We start from the raw sequence: 20,327 nt of genomic DNA on the forward strand, positions 1-20,327 counted from the left end.
TGTTTGTTAACAGCTGTGATTGGTTGAGGTCTCCTTGTCCATCGGAAAGTTGTTACAGCACATCTCCTTGGCTTTTTGAGCAATCTTGAGGAAAATTTTTGTGTTGCTCTGGTAGACCCAACATAGGTCTATCCTAGTGTTCAAAAACCCATCTGTGAAGCATGTGGAAGGATTTAGGTAGGCATCTTCACAGTATCAAAATTTCATATCTATCTTGGATACGTCATTAATTCTTAAAGTAGGAAACTGGTTTATACATTTTCTACCATTTCCATTTTCCAAGGATCATGTTCATGATACAGCAAGTGGATTGCTGATCTTTGATGTCTGATGTGGTTTTGGTATTGCAGTCAGGTTCACTGAATAGTGAATAGTCCCAAAACTCTTCTTACCTTCAAAACTTAGCTTATCCAAAACTCTTTGGAGACCAGTTCTTAGAAAGATTAGAAAGGGCTCTGGAAGGTAGATAAAATGTTATCTGCCAAAGATTATACTGCAGGAATCAAAAAAGCTGTGAGTATGTTCCCTTACGAATCTGAGGAGAGAAACTGAAGTCTAAAACTCTGTTTGGATATAATTGAAGCATTCACATAATGCCCTTTATCCTAAATGGAAGGCACATTCTCAACTTTAATGCCATATTAAATGTAATTTCAAGCAAGATCTCTGTTAAATGTTAGCTCATTTACTTAGTGACTTTAAAAACAGGCTAGTGGAACTTATTATCTGGCAGTTTCTTCATTTAAGCTGTTAATACTTTATGAAGATGTCCCTAAACTGTATGTCTGGAATAACATAAAAAAGAATTATGCCTGTTCTTTCACACTAAAGTACTCACTTCTCTACTGGATTAAATAAATTGCAGAAGATGGTGAATGCACCGAGTCCATTTGCAATTTCTAGCCTCGAATGCTAGTGGTCTCTCAGTTTTTCATCACTTCATTCTCCCAGGGTTCTGAACTTTTTAGTGGTTTCACAATTTAGAAAAGCTATTAACTGCACAATTAAATCATGTGCTACTACAAACTGTTAAGTGTACTTAATGCAGTTTAGTTAAAGACTCACACTGAAAGGGAATGCCTCTGTTCTGTCCCTCTTCCTTTACCACCTTTTGAAAATCCAGCTGTTCTAGTAATCTATGACCACAAAGTGAGCCAGATCATTTTACTAATCCTGTTGAAAATAAAACATGTTTTTAACAAACAAACAGAGTGATAAAAAACTTTTAATGGCATGATTAGTCTTAAATCAACTCTGAAACTGCATATAAAGTGATCGAAAGGACAAGAGAAAGCATGGGAGCATTTTAATCTAAAATCTGAAGAATTTGAGTGTCACCAAAATCTAGAATTTCTTCAAGGATGTGTGAAGAAGCATCTCCCACAGCTTCATGTAGTCGCAATATAGATACTGATTATTAGAGAAAAAGTGTGCAGGAAATTCTCTGTGGAAACTAGCAGCTTGTTGATTCAACATTAATAGTTAAAAGAGGAAGACTCTCATCTCTGAAAGGCAAGAGTCTTATTTTCTGTACTGTGCTGACAGTAAAAATTATTAGAGTGTTAGCAGTGCTAACTTTTTCTTTTTCCATAATAGAATCATGGAATCATTTTGGCTTGAAAAGACCTTAAGATCATTGAGCCCAACTGTTAACCTAGCACGGACAAGTCCACCTTTAAACTATGTCCCTAAGAGCCTCATCTATGCATCTTTTAAACACCTCTAGGCATGGTGACTCCACCACTGCCATGGGCAGCCTGTTCCAATGCCTGGCAAACCTTTCTGTGAAGTTTTTCCTCATATCCAATCTAAACCTCCCCTGGTGTAACTTAAGGCCATTTCCTCTTGTCCTATCACTTGCTACTTGGGAGAAGAGACCAAGACCCGCTTCTTGCTACAACCTCCTTTCAGGTAGTTGTAGACAGCAATAAGGTCTCCCCTCAGCCTCCTTTTCTCCAGGCTGAACAGCCTCAGTTCCCTCAGCTGCTCCTCATAAGAATTGTGCTCCACACCCCTCACCATCTCAATGATCCTGAGGGTCTCTTCCAACTGAAATGATTTTGTGAATACAGTGGCATAATCACTTCTCTAGCCCTGCTGGCCAGACGATTCCTGATACAAGCCAGGATGTTGTTGGCCTTTTTGGCCACCTGGGCACACTGCTGGCTCATGTTCAGCCACTGTCAATCAACACTCCCACATCCCTCTCTGCCAGGCAGCTTTCCAGCCACTCTTCCCCATCCCGTAGTGCTGCCTGGGGTTGTTGTGACCCAAGTGCAGAACTCTGCACTTGGCCTTGTTGAACCTCATACAACTGACCTCAGCCAAACAATCCAGCCAGTCCAGATCCTTCTCTAGACCCTTCTTACCCTCCAGCAGATTAAGTTGGGCAGGAGTGATGATTTGCTTGAGGATACGAAGGCTCTACAAGAGGGATCTGGCCAGGCTAGGGGTATAAAGAAAGTGATTCAATATAAAGGCTCTAATGGGATTTAAATTAAAATGTTTTCACAACAGGCCTAAGTTGCTTTATAATTATTTGGAATTCTGCTCCAAATGAGTTTCTAACCAACAACTATTAACAAAAAAAAAAAAAAAAGAAAAAGAAAAATGTGAGAGCTCAAGCTGTTTGTTTACAACAGTGATTAGTGAGTTAAGTACAATTTCCAACTTTATTCCTGTTGAGTTCAATAGTAGTGATGTGTGTGCCTGTTAGCAGTCAAGGCCGGGATACTGAAGACTGAATCAACGAAAACTGAATTATCCTCCTTCTGTTAGAGGAAGCTTCTGCAGTGCAGGGTTGAGATGCACTGGGATCAGGAATTTTGCTGTCAAGTTGCCTGTCCCGTAGACAAGGGGAGGAATTTGGTTACTTGTAATCTTGATTTAGCATCTTGAATTTTTAGTGTAGAAGAGTGACTGACACAAAGATGTAGAGACAGAGAAGTAAACAAATTAAATCACTTGAGTTGCCATTGCGTAAGAAATCTAAGAGCTTGCTGAAGATTCTATAGAACACCGAGAGCACTGTTGGCATCAAGTAATAAAAATGAGAAGAAATGCGAAAGGAAATCTTATTTTCAATGTCTTTTCTAATTTTAATATAAAACAGAATAAAGTGGCAACTTTGATTTATTGTTACTTCACCCCTTATTCCCCCTTGCACCCCTGCCTCTACTGAAGACATTTCTATGGGTCTTTCACTACACATGATATTTGACCAAGGCATGCAACAAATATCTGAAGTTACCCTTGCCTACTTTTCTGAAGACCTATTAAAGAAGTATTTATTTTCATTTCTAGCTATTCTTCCATTCACTTTCCTTACTACCAGCTAGAATTAAAAAGATAGATTTGTCTCAAAAATAACTGTGTCTTTTAAAAAATCAGTAATTTGGTATATGACTTAAATAACCCTCTTTAAATAATTGTGTAGGGTTGGATATTCCTTAAAATAGTTGGGCAGAAACTTGAAAGAAAGACAAGCAGAGCTATTGGTACAGTTTGTGTTTGGTACCAGCCAGTCCATTGTAATGTGAGTAGCTCCAGCTATCCACAGTAATGCTCTTTGTCTTAGTTTTGTGTTCTGGTGACAAAGTGAGATGGGGGAATTTAGGAGAGAAAAGACACACCCTTGGATATAAGAAGGTGGAGAAGTCAGTAGCTTTTTTTTTTTAAAAAAAATTGGTTAATAATGTTGAGTACTCTCAGTGTTGATAATCCAGACCAGATCTTCTGGGATCTGATGTTTTGTTTTGATCTAATCCTGTTGGTTTCCATCTTAATTATTTTAAGTTTGGGGAGTTTTTAGTGCTAATTAAATACAGGCATATATTCTTTATCCATTTTTTGATGCACATAAAAAATCTTAAGATTTGTTTTAATTTATAATGTTTACATAATCCAACATATTTCTTTATATTGTTTTATTTAGCTTCCAGAATAAAAGAGGATTGATTTACTAATATCTCAAACTTTACTAAATTATTTCAGTGTGTTGTTTTCTTAAGTGACATTGTGCTGATAACTCATTCCTTCATTTAAAAAGCTCAAGGGTTTGCACTTCATCAGAAAAGGCCAGGCTTGAGAAGTGTGTAAATCTTACATGAATTTGTGGTTTTATGTGACTTCCTTAATAAGTAAAACCTGTTGATTCAAATATTCTATTTATTTTTTGTCATTTTGTCTTTTGGTAGAATGATGAGGTGGTGGAAGAATATAGTGAAAATAATTTCTATGAATCTGATGAAGAACAGAAAGAAAAGGATCGGAAAGTGAAAAACACCTACACTATGGACCCAGATCACAGGCTGCTGTTAAGAAATACGAAGCCCTTACTTCAAAGCCGAAATGCTGCTGTATGACAAATTCCTTTTTGATTAAAATGTTAAACTACTAAATACCTATGCTTCTAGAAAATTTAAAAGATTGAAAAATACAGTCTTACTCTCTAGTAATGTATGGTATGGTGGTTATTTCTGTTTTTGAAATTAACTGGGCACGCTGCTGTTAACTTCTGAGTAAAACACCAGAACTGTATGTGATATGTGCTCCAAATATTAAGGACAAACAGAGTCTTAGAACATTTGAATCCAGCGTCAGCAGTATGTGGTGACCATACCAACTAGCTTTTAATGCTCAAGTTCTCAGCAACTAGCATGGCACAAACTTTCAGTTTTGGTGGTTGTGCTTTCCTTGAGTCTCACATTTTAGAAGTAGACAACTATGTGCCTAAATTCTTTGTCAGTCTAAGCCAGATTCTTATCATTGGTGCCTTGGCAGAGTTCCATGATAGATATGACGTTATGACTATAGTATGCTCTGCAGTATTTCCATGAGATTTAAGATGCAGGTAGATTTTTAGAACTGGAAAAAGCCGTGCTCATGGTGAATCATTGTGACATTACTCAAAACACAGAACTTTTTTTCTAACTTGTTTGTCCTGTTAATCAAGACAGATGTCTTCAGGAAAAGACTTCCAATGATAATTGATATTCCTATAATTGCAAAAAAAAACCCTGCACCATGAATAAGTCACCACTGAACCTGCTCTTGATAAGCTAAACAGATCAGTTTTTTTTTTCTCCCATGAAACATATTTCTAGATTCCAACTAATTTCTGACTCTTTTCACAACTGCTTATAGTCTGCCAGCAGACTTTGGAAACAAGTTGAATAAACTTTTACAATAATAATTGTGTTAGAACACAGCCTTTTGCTAAAATCACTGTTCAATGTCTATACAATATTTCCTCATCTCACAGTAAGAAAACGTATGTTAAGGTATGTTTGCTATCACACTGCACTGAGAACAGGTTCAGTTGCTTATCTTCCACATTCCATAAATAATTTTCGTAATATCTGTCAAATATGGTGTTGATTCTCACATTTATGATCTTTAACTTTCTGTTACTAAAGTTAACTGAGATGTTTAAGTGCAGTTTGTCAAATGAACTCGTGCTGCTTTGAATGGCTATTACACCAATTTTTGTACTATTCACAGAATTGACCACCAATTAAATTAATTGCTTTCTCTTTGACCTTGGATTTTTGTCAGTAATAAAGATCCCTGTAGTATATTGCTAAAAATCTTCCAGTTATTTCCTCTTGTCAGATGTCTTTAATCAGTTTTTATTGATCAATAATAATTTTTGTTTCATTGGTAGGAAGATTTAAGATACCAAGTTAGGTGTCATAATTATGGCATTACTTAGAGTCTCCTTTTTATGATTTGTTTTGTTTTGAACAGAAAGTTGATCATGACAGTATTGTAGGGAAGGCTGTGACGTGACTTATTCATTAGCTTGAAGATCATAATTTGTCTTTTACTTAGGAGGAAACTTTAAAAAAAAAAAGTATGGATTTAAAGTTGCTTATATCTCAGTCCTCTTCTTTTTGCCAGCCAGGATGCTGATATATAACCCTGTAGTTTTTGCTTTTCTATTGGAATTGAGACTCTAGAAGTTGCCAGTAATAGCAGCTGTTGTTGCATAATAGAGAAATAAAATGAAAAATTTTAAGTGGAAACTAAATAATAAGTAACATTGAACCTGTATTTAATAAAAAATGGAAGCACAAAATATTCAGAAGCTTTAAAGAGTTAATTTGTACAGCTGATGTTAGCAATACTGACCTGTTAAGGATGATATCAGTATGTTTACAGTTCGAGTTATGTTTTTTCTCTTTGTCTCTTCCGCTCTCTTTCTGTATGTTATAGTATACGGTAAGTAACTGGGAGGAATGAGAGATACTTCATTACCTTCGATTTTATAAATTAAAATATCTTTCTTTTGATATTTTTCCCACAGTCTGCTTTGTTGATTTCAATGAACATGGGTATGCCATTTGCTTTCTGAAGAAGAGTGAGTTGGTAGTTCTGTAGGTCTGAAGCAACTGTGATCAACATGTACAACAATTCAAAGTTAACATGCTGTTCTGAATGTTCTTCTTTTAGGTGGTAATGGCAGTTGCACAGCTTTACTGGCATTCAGCACCAAAATCTGAAGCTGGTCTTGTTTCTAAATCCTTGGTGCGTTTACTGCGTAGTAATAGGTATGTCAAGTCCATGCTTTACATTATTATGGCTACTTTTATGTGAGAGTTTTTTGCATATACTTGTTTAACCATAGTTATAAGAATATAACTGTTGTGGTATTAGAGTTTCATTTAAACATTGTCCTGTAATATTAATTTTTACTTAACAAATGAAGATCGTTAAAAGCAATTCCATCATTTTCACTATCGCATCCAGTGATCATTCAATATCATGTTTCATTCTTAATTATGACATTCATTCTGAGAAGAATCATAGCTTCTAGTTAGTATACAAATAGAGGTAGTACTAACTAGTTTGCTTAGTTCTCTGATTTTTTTAATTACTGGAAGTTATTGGAAATTTAATTATATTGGAGTTCCTTACTGTCTCGCTAGGCACTAAAAAGGTCTTCAGATGTGTGTTTTCTTTTCTTGTTCTTTATATTAAACACTTATTGTTGACAGACAAACTAGGAAACATATTTGTTAAAATACCACTTGGATACTGCTGAATCCCCTGTGTTTCCTTAATCCTTGGACTATATTTAAAGAGCAAGTCTATGTTTCATTCAGGACATCTAATTTTGACTTTATGATCTTCAAAGTAATCTTGTCTACGTTCCTATGAAGGGTCTCATGTTTCATAAGATTAATAATATTATTTTCGATTTGTGTTTGGTAGCTTTGGCATATTATGCCAATATTTGCTGCATAAAAGTAGGGTTTTTCCCCCTACAGTGTTTAGATGCCATTAGTGCCATGCTCCGTATTTTATGTGAGTTGGGTTTTCAGGTTCAGGAGACCCATGCTGGTTCTGGTCTATTCCAGTTGAGTTCTGTTCAGGAGTTTCTTTAGTTCAGCCTTTGCCATCCTGATGTTTCACAGTGGCCTCTGGGCCTTTCTGTCTTTTTGGCCTTTTTTCATTCTCTCCCTGTGACCGGCTGTTCAGGACCAGGGTGCTCTCTCTCTTCCCAGGACTGGCTGCTTGGTGCAGATGGAGTTTGTGAGGAATGGCATTGAGTATCACTTACTTTGTATTTTATTTTATAAATATAATTATTGTTGTTATTATTAGTAGTAGTATACTAGTATTATTTTGTTATTTTATTAAACTCTGTTTATCTCAATCCACTAGTTTCTTCTTTCCGATTCTCTCCCCTACTTGAGGCTTGGGAGGAGAGAAGTGAGCGCGTCTTTCTGATTGCTAGCTGGAGTTAAACTGACAGCTGTTTTCAGAATAACTTTGTAACTAAACAGAGTATTTTTGGCTACAACTTTGCTGTGAAAATGATTTATTTTTTGAAGTTGGTGACATCAAACAGACAAGAAGCTGTTAAAAAAACTCTCTTCTGTTGTGTCTGACAAGATTACTTGCCTGAGATGGGCTTTAACTTTTGTAAGCCCAATCACCGTAGAGGTTGTTCTCTGTAAACATCTGCAGTGTGCATGTGGCTAGTGTCTCTCATTTAAAAGTTACTGAAGCTGTACATTTGGACTTGATAGAGTATTCATGTTTTTATTTCAGATAAAAATGAATCACTGTTATTTTTGTGTTTGGTTTTATACTACAATATGCTTCCTGTTCTGTTTATACTATACAAAGATAAGTAAAATGGCTAAAGCAGTTTGAAATATGTACAGGTAATGTATAGAACTAAATTCATAAGTTGAAGGGATTATTTTTGCATATTGTTTATTGCTCATTTATACTCAAATTTCATCAAAAGAGAAGTCACATCTTTCCTGTACCTCACCTAATGCCTAAAATAGTGCTGGTCTTCTGATTTTCCTATATTGAATGGCTTGTCCATTCTCTGTTACCAGTCTGTGTGGAATACTTTTGCTATTAGACCCACTTTGAAATAAGCTTTTGCTGTTTGCCCTTCAAGTTATGTGCCTATGGCCTTTAAATTAATGTCAAATATGCTATAATCTAGTTAAGGTGAGAGTGCCTGGAAGAGCATTTTATAACAATTTCTAGTTTTGGTTCATCATGTGTAGCTAACTATTTCCATGTACCTTTGTAAGAATTACATTAAAATAGGTTTAAAAGATATTAAGTACTTCTCTATTATGACTTTTCTTTGTAAGCAACAGCTGTAATTGCCACAAAGCTATTAGACAGTTTGGAATAAGAGGAGATAATGGATGTGATGATTTCTCTATTAGGATGTGATTTGCATCCTGAAAGAATTTGAGCACTCATGCTTCAGAAAAATTGCATGTAAATTATTACTTAGTTTTTAAGCAATTGGTGGCAGAAACTCTGTGGTTTAAAAGCTTTCTAGTGGTACCCAAATTTATTTTCTGCTCACTCCTGCTGAAGCTTTTAAACTAATACATTAATGATAAGAATATCCTCCAAACATGTTTAATGTCTTTGTATTTAGAATTTTACATAATTCTGTTATCTGTGTCTTGACAAAGTCTGTTTTGTTGAAATGCTGCTCTTTATAGATGTGCATGTCTGCCAGTGTATACTCTTAAGTCACAGGAGACCCTGAACATTTTTGAGAATTATTAGGAAATTTTTTTTAAGACCACAAAAGTCATAGCAATTCTTGCTAGTTGTGTAAGGATTAGCTGTTCTGACTAATACAGTCACTTCCACACTGCAGATAAGGCCCATGTGGTTTTGTTCTCAGGTATGTCATCCTGAAATATTTACATTTCAAGGTGGTAGACAAAATGTGAGGGTTTTGTGAGCTGTGGTTTTAAAAAAGCCCAAGGCCTACAAGAAGCACCATTGCTTTGATGTTGGTGATTTTTTTGCATATTGAAGTTTTTAAAAATGAGATTCTGGTTTCATGATGCATCTTCCTGTGTTGATCAAAATTGTGAAATTATTAATGTGATGAAGAAATTGTAGCAGTTGACAATAAATTTCTTCCTTCTGTTTGTGCCAACCAAATGTATCAAATCAAATTACTTTGTATTCAAATAGAATTGCACTTTCTTTGCCATGATGCATTATTCTATGTATCTGTAATTTTGCAGAATAACTCTTGTTTTTCTTTTCAAATTCTAGGGAGGTGCAGTACATTGTTCTGCAAAATATTGCCACGATGTCGATTCAGAGGAAGGTATACCCTATTTAGAATTTTCTAAATCACATTTTATATGAAACACAGGAAAGCTACTTAAATATGTTCTGCTTTTCAGGGCATGTTTGAACCTTATATGAAGAGTTTCTATGTTAGATCAACTGATCCAACAATGATCAAGACACTGAAGGTGAGTTTAAAAGTAAATTCATCCATATACTGCTGGACAATTCTGTTTGCAACAGGAAGGTAAAATTTTCTTGCACTCATATGTCACACATCATTCTGTGCTGTCCCTTTTTACACTAAGAAGTGTAGAGTTGTGGCTTTTAGAACATTGAAATTAAATCACACAGTCTTTGATACTGTTGGCTTAAACATAGTTTAAATCTGTTTTCCTGGACAAAATGGGACAGTGTTAGAATCCCAAATTCACTTTGAAGTTGGCATTCAACATGAGAAGTACTTTAGGCTTTCCTCAAGGCTACATCTCAATGCTGGTTTTAGGATGCCATCTTCTTGTTTTCTCTATTCTTGGTCTTTAACAATTGTGAAATCCTTGACAAAACAATAGCTAAAAAATTATCTACTATTATGTGCCTTTTCTCTTGTTTTGCTTTAGATTGTCATAGGCACTTCTGTGGAAGGAGTGAAGGTACAAGTTTCTTAAAGGAACATTATTTTTTCCTTATTTTCGTTTTGCGTCCATTTTACACCCTCATTACATGTGCAGAGTAATGCAGTCCAAGATGGCTATGGCCAACCCATCCTATTTTTAATAGTCCAGAATTAAATCTAAGTAAATTTGAGGCAGTTGGAGGGAATAAGTCTTCCCCACATCTAATGATTATGAAAAGTGTTGAGAATACTAGTAAGACTCAGCGTTATCCAGGAATAGTCACTCCTGAAATAATTTGAAAGTTGTTACATTTAAATTCCCATATTAATTGATAATGCAGTGAATAGGTGGAGAAGTAGAAATTGTAGTTTTTCCCTTCGTTGACTCAGTTCTTTCTTGGTGGCTTAAAAGTTTAGGACGACTTACACTGCTATGTACGTAAGAAAATCCTGTACTTTTATTCACTCCCTACCCCCATAGTTCCATCCTATCTGCCTTTAAGATAGGAGGACGAGACCTATGGCAGTATTTAACATGTAGGAGCACCCTGGATTTCATCTGCTCCACTGTTTAGATTTCTGTTTTGTTCTCTCTTTCTTTCCCAATGTCAAATTTTCTTTTTTGATGACTGCTTAGCTTGTATTTTGACCAGAAATTCTCAGTTATCATTTTCTGTAAAGTTAAGGATTTTTCCCAAGTTACAAACATTACTTTACATTTATCTGTGTTCAATCTTCTCATTACTTTCCATAGTTCATATATGAGTATGTTTAAAAGCAAAACACCATCAAAGGTATTTGTGGGATTCCATTGATAGCCTTCCTGCTCTGTAAAATAGTATCTTTTTTTTTTCCTGTGTATTCATCTATCCACTTGCTTTGTATGCTATGCTAGAATATCTATCTTTAAGATCCTTTGGTGACAAGTCTTTATCAAATTGCTTCTGAAGTACAAGTGGATTATATTAAATAAGTGTCCTTGTCTGTGCGCATCTGACAAAAAATACCAACAGTTTTCTGAGGCATGACTTCCCTTGACAGAGGCGGAGTTGTCTTTTTCTTCAGTTTGTCTCATTCAGATTATATAGTAATTCTTTCTTCTTCAAAGTTAAAACAACCCAGAAGGATAGCATCTTAACAGTATGTGCCAAGTGTTGTATATCATCCTCCTGTTCACCAGGAACAAAGAAGGGGCCTCTCAGGATCTGATGTTGTTGATGTAGATTAAGATCTGAGGAGTCTCATAGATGCAACTGTTTCTTTCCTGATTTTTAAGATCTTTTATTGCAGTTCAACTGAATGTAACAGACACTTTATTTCTCCCCTGCTGTAGTTTTGATTTCCATTATTTCTTCTTACAGTGTCACATGCTTCTTATACGCTAGGGCCTGTTGTATAACATTGGAAACCATGTTGCCAGAAGTATTTCAAGCCCATTTGATATGCAATGCAACATGAAAGCTAAAGCTCATGCAAAATGCATCACTGAACCCTAGAGTCCTGCTTTGAAAGCCTGGTGTGTACTTGCAAGGAGAATGTTCCTCCAGAGTGCAATGCTGCTACCAGTTTATACTGAAACCTGGTATACTCTATTGAATTCTAAGTGGTATTTTTAGTAGTATTATCTTTTATTTATATAAAGTAAAAGCATAATGTATATGTAGGACTGTTTATAATATTTTAGCTTTTGGTAAAATATCTGATTTTTTTCTTGTAGCTTGAAATCTTGACAAATTTAGCAAATGAAGCCAACATATCTACGCTGCTTCGAGAATTTCAGGTTTGTGCAAAGTGTATTGTTTTTATATGAAACGTTTTTTGTTGGCCAATTGCCATTGTTGGATGTTTCATCTAGATTCTTAGCCTTAAGTTTTCAAGGTAAAGTCTTTTCCATGATAAAATGTTCTTGGAGTGGAAATGAAACTGTCTTGTATCGTAATGGCTAATGCAGTTTTTTATATGTGCAAAAGAGTTACAAAGTTCCTCACTCTCCTTCCAGCTAGCAAAAATAAAAAAATAAGTGGTGAGAAAAACTCAATCGTTCCAAATTCTTTAAAACAAACTCTACCAGCTTGACTGACACTGTAAGTCACTACAAGATAAGTTCTTAATTTTAGCAATATTTAGCCATTAGCACTTATTGCCAAACCTTCTGTAAGTCATTTGAAGTAGTATTATCTGCAATATCTGTATATGTGTCAGCAAGATGTTCTGCCTACATTGTGAAACAGTGTCTGTCCTTCTTTCTTTCCTCTTTGCTTATGACATTTATTATCATTGCTTCAGTTCTCTGGCTGGATTTCTCTGAAAGTTACAGGTTCTCAGGCAGGTAGGTTATTCATAGTTTCACAGCTGCTCCTGGTTAAATGACCTGGAACCCCTCTGAAAAGAAGGCTCATCAACTCCTCCAACCTTGCACACAAAGTGATTGCTGGTTTTGGGTAATTGACCCCTGTCCAAAGCTTTCTTGAAATCAGAGTTTTGCGTGGCCATGGGTGACCCAAGCCAGCAAGAAAATGTCTTCTAAAAGTGACAATGAGGTGAAAAAGTATGACTTCTCATGTGCAGTGTAGCTTTCTAGATTGAATTTATTATACAGTGTGTCTGTCTTATGAGAATAATATGATAAGTCTTTGGTTGACAAGACTTATGTATTGACTAATAAAAATCCTGTTTCCTTAGACTTACGTGAAAAGCCAAGATAAACAGTTTGCTGCAGCTACAATTCAGGCTATAGGCAGATGTGCAACTAACATCACTGAAGTGACTGACACATGCCTTAATGGCCTCGTATGTTTGCTGTCCAACAGGGATGGTAAGTGAAATGTTCTGTTTGTTTTATGAGTAGCTGATGGTCTGAAACTTTTCTTAATGAGAACCACGCAGAGCAGATCATGTTAAAAAGTATATGGCAGTTGACTTTTGTAAGAATTCAGCTGACATGACTGGATAAAAATAGTGATTCTGGTGCTTCTTCTTGTTTGAAGCACTTCAAAAGGCTGTAATAATCACTGGCTGCTTTTTTTCTCTTCTGTTAGTGAAATAAATTCCTTGTGGCCTGCAATTACATATTTACTTTTTCATTTTTCTCAAAATACTGCAATTAAAGTGTGCTGTTGTGATTATCATAAACAACAGTAGTTACTATGTTTAGTTTCATCGAAACAGCCTGTAGAGGGTGCTGAAAGCTTGGGATTTTTTTTTTAGTGTATCAATGACTAACTGAAAAAACATATTAAACAGTTTTAGGATAAACGGCCCCAAATTTGGCTTGATTTTGTAGCCTAGCCTTCTGTTTCCAAGTCACTAAGGAATACAGCAATGACCAGTTCAAGTTGAACGAGATATAGCAGCACTGTAAATCAATACCTGATAAAATTGTATTTTACCAGTTACTAGTGAATATTGCACAGAAGCAGTCAATAAGATAATCAGAAGCTTATTATACAATGGCCAATCTACATGAATATGGTTAGATGTTGGAAATAGGGTTTAAAAATAATAATGTCAGGAAGAAGGAACAGCTTGTTTTTGAGGTGGCCTGGAATAATTAGAGTTGTTCAGAGAACACAGGTAAGATCTAATCTAGGCTTGGAAAAGTGACATTAATTCCTCTCTGTATCTACTGGACATATTTTTCATGGTAGTCCTAAGAAGATCCTTAATAGAGACACAATCATTTTGTGACCTGCTGATACACTCAGATCTTTCTCTTCTTTGATTTATGAACTACAAGTTCTCCTTCTCTCCGACTGCACCTTGTATCAAAAATTTCCAAGAGTCCTCAGTGTATAGCTTGGTAGTATTAATATATGTAACTTTCATTTCCTAGCATTCCAGACCTTACGTTCCCTTATGCTTTTCTGGTTATCAGCTGTGTTTAAAGTGTCTTCCCATATTGTGTTACCAGGCCGTGTCTGCACAGTGCAGCTTTTTGTATTACATTCAGCAATGACTGTATTAAAAATAGAAGCTTCAAAACTTGTTCTTGATTCTGCTTAATTCTAGTAACAGTCTTCCTCTTAGGTCAGCAGGCTTCTTTCAGCATGTATAAGTTACCCCCAACCCCCCTTTTTTTTCTCCTGTCTTAAATAAAATAATAAAACTATCACTTCACAATACTGAGTTCGTTACTTAGTCCTTCTTTCCATTTTCTTGCTTTGTTTTTCTTTTTGCTGAGGAGGAACCAAGATAAGAGGAAAAGGCTTTTTTCTTTTATCATAGTTTCTCAATTTAGTATTTTCTTCAAAGTACTTCCATATACACACACACACACACACACACGTGCATGTGCATGTATACAAGGATCTGTATCAACAAGAGTAGTTTTCTTGACTGTTTCTAAGTAGTTGTTAAACAAATAAAAGTATCTTCTTGTGCTTACTGTTGTGAAAGTGTATGTTGAGGATCTTTTAAACTTGGCAGCTGGCAATGTGCTTTGCCATAGTGTCTTTATTCCTTCTTTCAAGGAATGCATAGAATCGTATAATTTACATGGTACCTCTGTTCAGGTGGCAGGAAATTACCGATAGTCACAGCTTACTGAACGTAAGAAGTTTTGGCCATAGTAAGGGAGAAAAAAAGATATTTAGCATGTGTAGGATAATAGATTTTAAAGTCTTGGTTAATCTTGCTTTCCTCCAACTTTCACTTTTAAAGTGTGCAAACAATCTGTTTATTATCCTAGTTATTCCATGGTTGTTTGAAGCCCAGAATCAGTTCTGCTGCTTTTCTTAGTGTAGAAGCCCAAGCTGGTAGATCCAGCAGGTTTTGAAGCCCCTGAAAGCAGAGTCAGCTCTGCTTTCTCTGCACTGTTTTCTTATTATGGGAAATTCACTTGAGCGTGGAAGAGAGGTGACCAAATTAATTCTACCAGATCAAAATAGAATCTTGAAGAATGAGCTTGTGGCAAACCACCTTCTAATTCTGTGCTCTTGTTGTGGAAAGGCCTTTAATGTAGGTACAACCCAAGAGGCAAGATACCTCAGCTGTATCTGCCACAGGAACTGTGGCATTAGTCCTTCTGGATCTTGGGTACTGAGGAGCAGAGGGTTGTTACACTAAACAGTTTATTCAAGAGTCACTTGGGTCCAGCTAACTAGTCCAGATAACTGTTCACAGAGCTCTTTGAATGTCTCATCATCAAACTTTCTAGTTTCTGTATGTGCTTCTGTGATTCAAATGTTTTGCTTCCCTCAGTGGGGGAAATTTGACATTAAACAAAGAACTCATAGATATGCAAAGAAAATTTCAAAAGCAGTTCTCAGCTTCCCCAGAGCCTTGTTTCTGGAAACCATGTTGAGACCTGAGACTTCCTCTTCTGCTGAGGGAAGTACAAAAAGTTATTTTGGCTCTTTGGTGTGATATTTGGCATTTGACGGATGTGTTTCCTTTCAGCAATGGCCTTGATAATTTCAACTGACTGCTGGCTCCTTGATGACGTAAAAGTCATTTTAGATGTAAGATGTAGATGAGATAATAGAAAGTCTCTTTTTGTCTGTCTGTACTACATATGCTAGAGATCCTGCATGTTTTTCTCAGATGAGTGACTTTCATTTTCAGTTGAAAGTTGCAGGTTATGCTTAATAAAAAATGTAAACACAGTAGTAGGATGTATAGGTGAACCAATTTTTATCCTTTGAGTTTATACACATTCGAACAGTGTTAGGGAAAAGCAAGTCATAAAAGAAGTGGAACTCTTCATACATCAGGTAACCTCTACCTAGCTATTGGAATTATGTTAGAATGACATAAAATAAAACCAACTCCTTGTAGTGTTCAATTTATATGTATTACTGTGGTTTCAGCTTTATAAGAGTGAGAAAATTAACTAGGTAAAAGCTTAGACTTCAGACAGTTCTGAAAAGCAGAAAATTTATGTTTGTCTGAATACTTGCCTGTCATTACCTTGTCTGAATACTTGCCAAGTCATTACCTTTTAACTTTAGTTTTAACTATTTGCATAGCCTTCTACTAACCCAAATAATCACAAAGTTATAGAATGTTTTAGGTTGGAAGGAGCCCTTAAAGTTCTTCCAGTCCAGCCCCTGTGCAATGAGCAGGGACATCTACAACTAGATCAGGTTGCTCAGAGCCCCATCCAACCTGGCCTTGAATGTCTCTGAGGATGAGGCATCTGGGCAACCTGTGCCGGTGTTCCACAACACCCATCATTAGAAAAAAGGTCTTTGTTATATCCAGTCTGAGTCTCCCCTCTTTTACTTTAAAACCATCACCCCTTGTCCTGTCGCAACAAGCCCTGCTACAGTCTATCCCCATCATTCTTAGAAGCCTCCTTTAAGTACTGAAAGGCCACACACAATAAGGTCTCCCCGGAGCCTTCTCTTCTCCAAGCTGAACAACCCCAGCTCTCAGCCTGTCCTCACAGGAGAGGTGCTCCATCCTGATGATCATTTTTGTGGCCTCCACTGGCCCTTCTCCAACAGGTCCATGTCTTTCCTGTGCTGAGGGCTCCAGAGCTGGACACAGGACTCCAGATGGGGTCTTAGCAGAGGGGTAGAATTACCTCCCTTGACCAGCTGGTCCTGCTCCTATTGATGCAGCCCAAGATAGAATTGGCCTTCTGGGCTGCAAGTGTGCATTGCCATCTCATGTCCAGTCTTTCACCCACCACTACCCCAAAATCCTTCTCCACAGTGCTGCTCTCAATCCCTTCACCCCCCAGCCTGTATTGATACTGGGGGTTGCCCCAACCCAGGTGCCAGACCTGGCACTTGGCCTTGTTGAACCTCATGATGTTCACATGGGCCCACTTCTTGAGCTTGTCCAGGTCCCTCTGGATGGCATCTCATCCCTCAAGTGTGTCAACTGCATTACTCAGCTTGGTGATGTCTGCAAAGGTGCTAAGGGTGCATTTAATCACTTTTACGGGCTTGCTATGAGGTTCAGTTGGTATATTCCTTCCAAAAGCAGCTGATGCAGTTTTGTTCCTTTTAGAAATAGTGATTACACATATAGATTGTGGATAAATTAGTCTTGAGTTGTATGTTTCACACTCTGCAAGTATCAGTTACTGTAAGTGAAAGAAAATTTGACTCAACATCAATGGTATCAAATGTAGTATTTCAGAATGCAGCTTTTGAATACTCTCTGATAATTCATTTCTAGCTAATGTCTTTGTATAAGTTTCAGTTATAATGTGGCCAAACTCTCAATTATGAAGAAGCCTGTAATTCACTTGCTGTCTGCTACATTGTGAATATTTTATATACATCATCATTTGGCAAAATGGAATATTGTATGACTTAATATATTTTAGGTTTTTGAGAAGTTGTCATGCTTCAGGGTCTTCAGAGATTATCCTACTCAGAGCACTCATTTCCATATTGCTTCAAAATTGTTTGAAGTAAACTAGCAATGAACATTATACTAAGATTTTTACTATGACTTGTGAAAGTTGCTGATACCTCTCTTAGTCTTCTTGATTGGTAATTCAAGCATTCCTGATCAGATTTTCTGTGATATTTAGTCTTTGTTTTAAGAATTTAATTTACCTCTTTGACCCTCTAGATGTAATTTACACACTCTTTTTCAATTATTGCAGTAATTTATCATTGCCTTGTATGCACTTTGATACGTCTAGCAGTTACATTTTTAGATTTTCCTACTTCTCATTCAGGATGCCAATTTTACCATGCCACCTGTCTTTTTTTTTTTTTTTTTTTTCTTTTTTTGTCTTTGATCTTAAATGTGTGACCTGTATTTCCTGTCATTTTGGGGATTCTTCATGTGCACAAAGCAAGCCTCAGACAGCCTCTCTTCGATCTTTATTCTAAGACAAATTAATTTTGCTTTTTTTTGTACTTTCCTTTTTAGTATCTAAACTAATGTAAAAGGAACCATACTGGTTAACTTGCTTACAATTCTGGTTCAGTTCTTTGAATTTGCTGCCACAGATGACATTAAGACAGTTCCTATGGTGATACTTCATCTACTGCACTTCATTTTACTATTTTCAGTTCTACATTGTCAATAAGTGTTTTTAATAATGACTTCATATCCATTCAGTTTTTTGGGTTCAGTTTTATTTTGCTTAACCCTTCTCTGTGTTAAGTAGTATCACAAAACATTCAGTGATGAAGGCTGTAATTAAATTGTTCCCCATTCTGAATATTTCAGATTGTAATTTTAAAATTTTGAGAATTGTCTTCTTATTTTCATACCTGGCAAAACAGAGTCTAAATTAAATTGATGTGGAGGATTGTACAGGATCTTGAGATATATGAAGTAGATATGTTAACCTTGCTTCAAAAAATTAGTCTAGAAAAATGACTGAGATGTCATGTCAAATAAAGGATGGCACAAAAAGTTGCAATAAAAGATTTAAGCATTTCAGAGGCCTATGGCATAATGGTGCGTACTGAGAGCTTTTGAAAAGCCTTTCTCCATAAAGAAGTTTGCTTTTCTAAAAAAATAAAAAAGCTATTAAAAAAAGCTATACAAAATTTAGACATCTTTAGACATCTCTTCCCCATTCTCTTGAAACTTCAGCTTACTTAATTGCTGAATGAATGGTCCAAGTGTCAGATTAATTGTCAAAAGGTAAGAAAACCTCTGTGGTGTTTAACGAATGGTAGTTGGGCTTTTTCTTTGCTTTAAACATTGATAGTTCAGGAGAAATATTTACTCTCTTTTTGTAGTAGAAGTGAGAATTAGAATTATGTTGAACTTTTTCTTTTGGTTTCAGCTTTTGCCATGTTTGACTTTTCTTCGTTTTTTCTTACAGCATGAGTCTACTCTTGCATAGAAGCTTACCTCTGCACCAGTGGTTTCTTTCAGCTTCAAAAATTGTACATTTCATACAAGTTGATCAGGCTGTGAATGTTACTTGTTACACTAGTTAAGCACTGCAGTGCATGACTTTGGCGTAAACCTTACAACAGCTTGCTATTTAGAAGCTTCATTTGAGATTAGGTTACAGACCTGAGAGAGTCTGTTTATAAGGTGAAAAAGCCCAAAGGAAATGTTTAGATATTTCGCTGCTTATGGATGAGCTGTTACTTTTAACACTATGCACTTCTTTTAAAATTAAACATGTTTGTATTTTTAATGCAGACAGCAAATTACTTATGAATATGCATAATTTCAATGAAAAACAGATGTTTTTTCATGCTGTTCCTCAATTTGAAAAGGAAAAATACGAACTGCATCTTTACTAAAAGGCAATTTCAAAAAATGCATGTAATAGGATTATATTTTCACATTTAGAATATTTCTCTGTCCTCTTTTTGCTGCTTATAACTTGTTTCTGGAAGCTGAACTTGTATTACTTAGTAGAGTGGTTTACATCTTCGTTACTGAGCAAATAGAATTCAGTTGTGCAAAGCGTATTTTGAAAGCTGATAACATCTTTTATAATCAATTATTTATGCCTTTTTCTTTTGCATAAATGCCTTTAAAATTAATAATTTGTTTTGTCTTAAACAGAAATTGTAGTTGCTGAAAGTGTTGTTGTCATTAAGAAACTGCTGCAAACCCAGCCAGCGCACCATGGTGAAATTATTAAGCATATGGCCAAACTCTTGGATAACATTACAGTGAGTATTTGTGCACAAGGTCTTATTTTTGTTGTTGACTGATAAAAATCACACCATCTCCTTTGAATTTATATCATAAATGAAAATAGATATGCTAGAGAAATGCAACTTTTTCTTCTTTTTTTTTTGACATAAAATATCATTTTCTGTGATCTTAAGGAAGAGCAAATAGAAGCTATTAGATGACATCAATTTGTACCTTAGATCTGGGAAGCTATTTTGAAAGAGATCCCTGGAGATGTTGAGTTGCTAGTACCATTAGGTCAAGATGAACAGCAGGTTTAGAATGTGGAATGGATAAGGTCAAATGAAAATAAGGGCAAAGGAGCTTGTTGCCTTACTTATCTGGGTTAGACTTTAGAAAATTTTATTCAAAATCTTTTTCCCTACACCCAAGTCACCTGACCTTTCCATGGTACCAGACACAATGTTGTGAGTGTGTTGCAATGTTTATTGAAGTTACATTTTTGTCCTTAGAGTATTTAAGAATCTGTGGCATTTAACAGTAAAATTTACATTATTGGCTCTTATCTTTCCTTAGATTAAATTGATGTTTATGTATGTCAATATTTACT

The 20,327-nt window shown here is 35.9% G+C and overlaps 1 protein-coding gene across 1 annotated transcript in view; it reads left to right on the plus strand.

Moving 5' to 3' along the window:
* AP3B1 (adaptor related protein complex 3 subunit beta 1) overlaps window positions 1-20,327 on the plus strand; it is a 153,965-nt gene that overhangs the window by 55,043 nt on the left and 78,595 nt on the right. The window contains exons 8-14 of the mRNA XM_080362158.1: window positions 4,197-4,358; window positions 6,454-6,551; window positions 9,562-9,616; window positions 9,696-9,767; window positions 11,913-11,975; window positions 12,878-13,010; window positions 19,643-19,752. Coding sequence (XP_080218284.1) covers window positions 4,197-4,358; window positions 6,454-6,551; window positions 9,562-9,616; window positions 9,696-9,767; window positions 11,913-11,975; window positions 12,878-13,010; window positions 19,643-19,752 — 693 coding nt within the window. The remainder of the gene's footprint in view (window positions 1-4,196; window positions 4,359-6,453; window positions 6,552-9,561; window positions 9,617-9,695; window positions 9,768-11,912; window positions 11,976-12,877; window positions 13,011-19,642; window positions 19,753-20,327) is intronic.

This window comes from Nesoenas mayeri (assembly GCF_963082525.1).
Source record: "Nesoenas mayeri genome assembly, chromosome: Z".
In the NCBI taxonomy this organism is placed as follows: Eukaryota; Metazoa; Chordata; class Aves; order Columbiformes; family Columbidae; genus Nesoenas; species Nesoenas mayeri.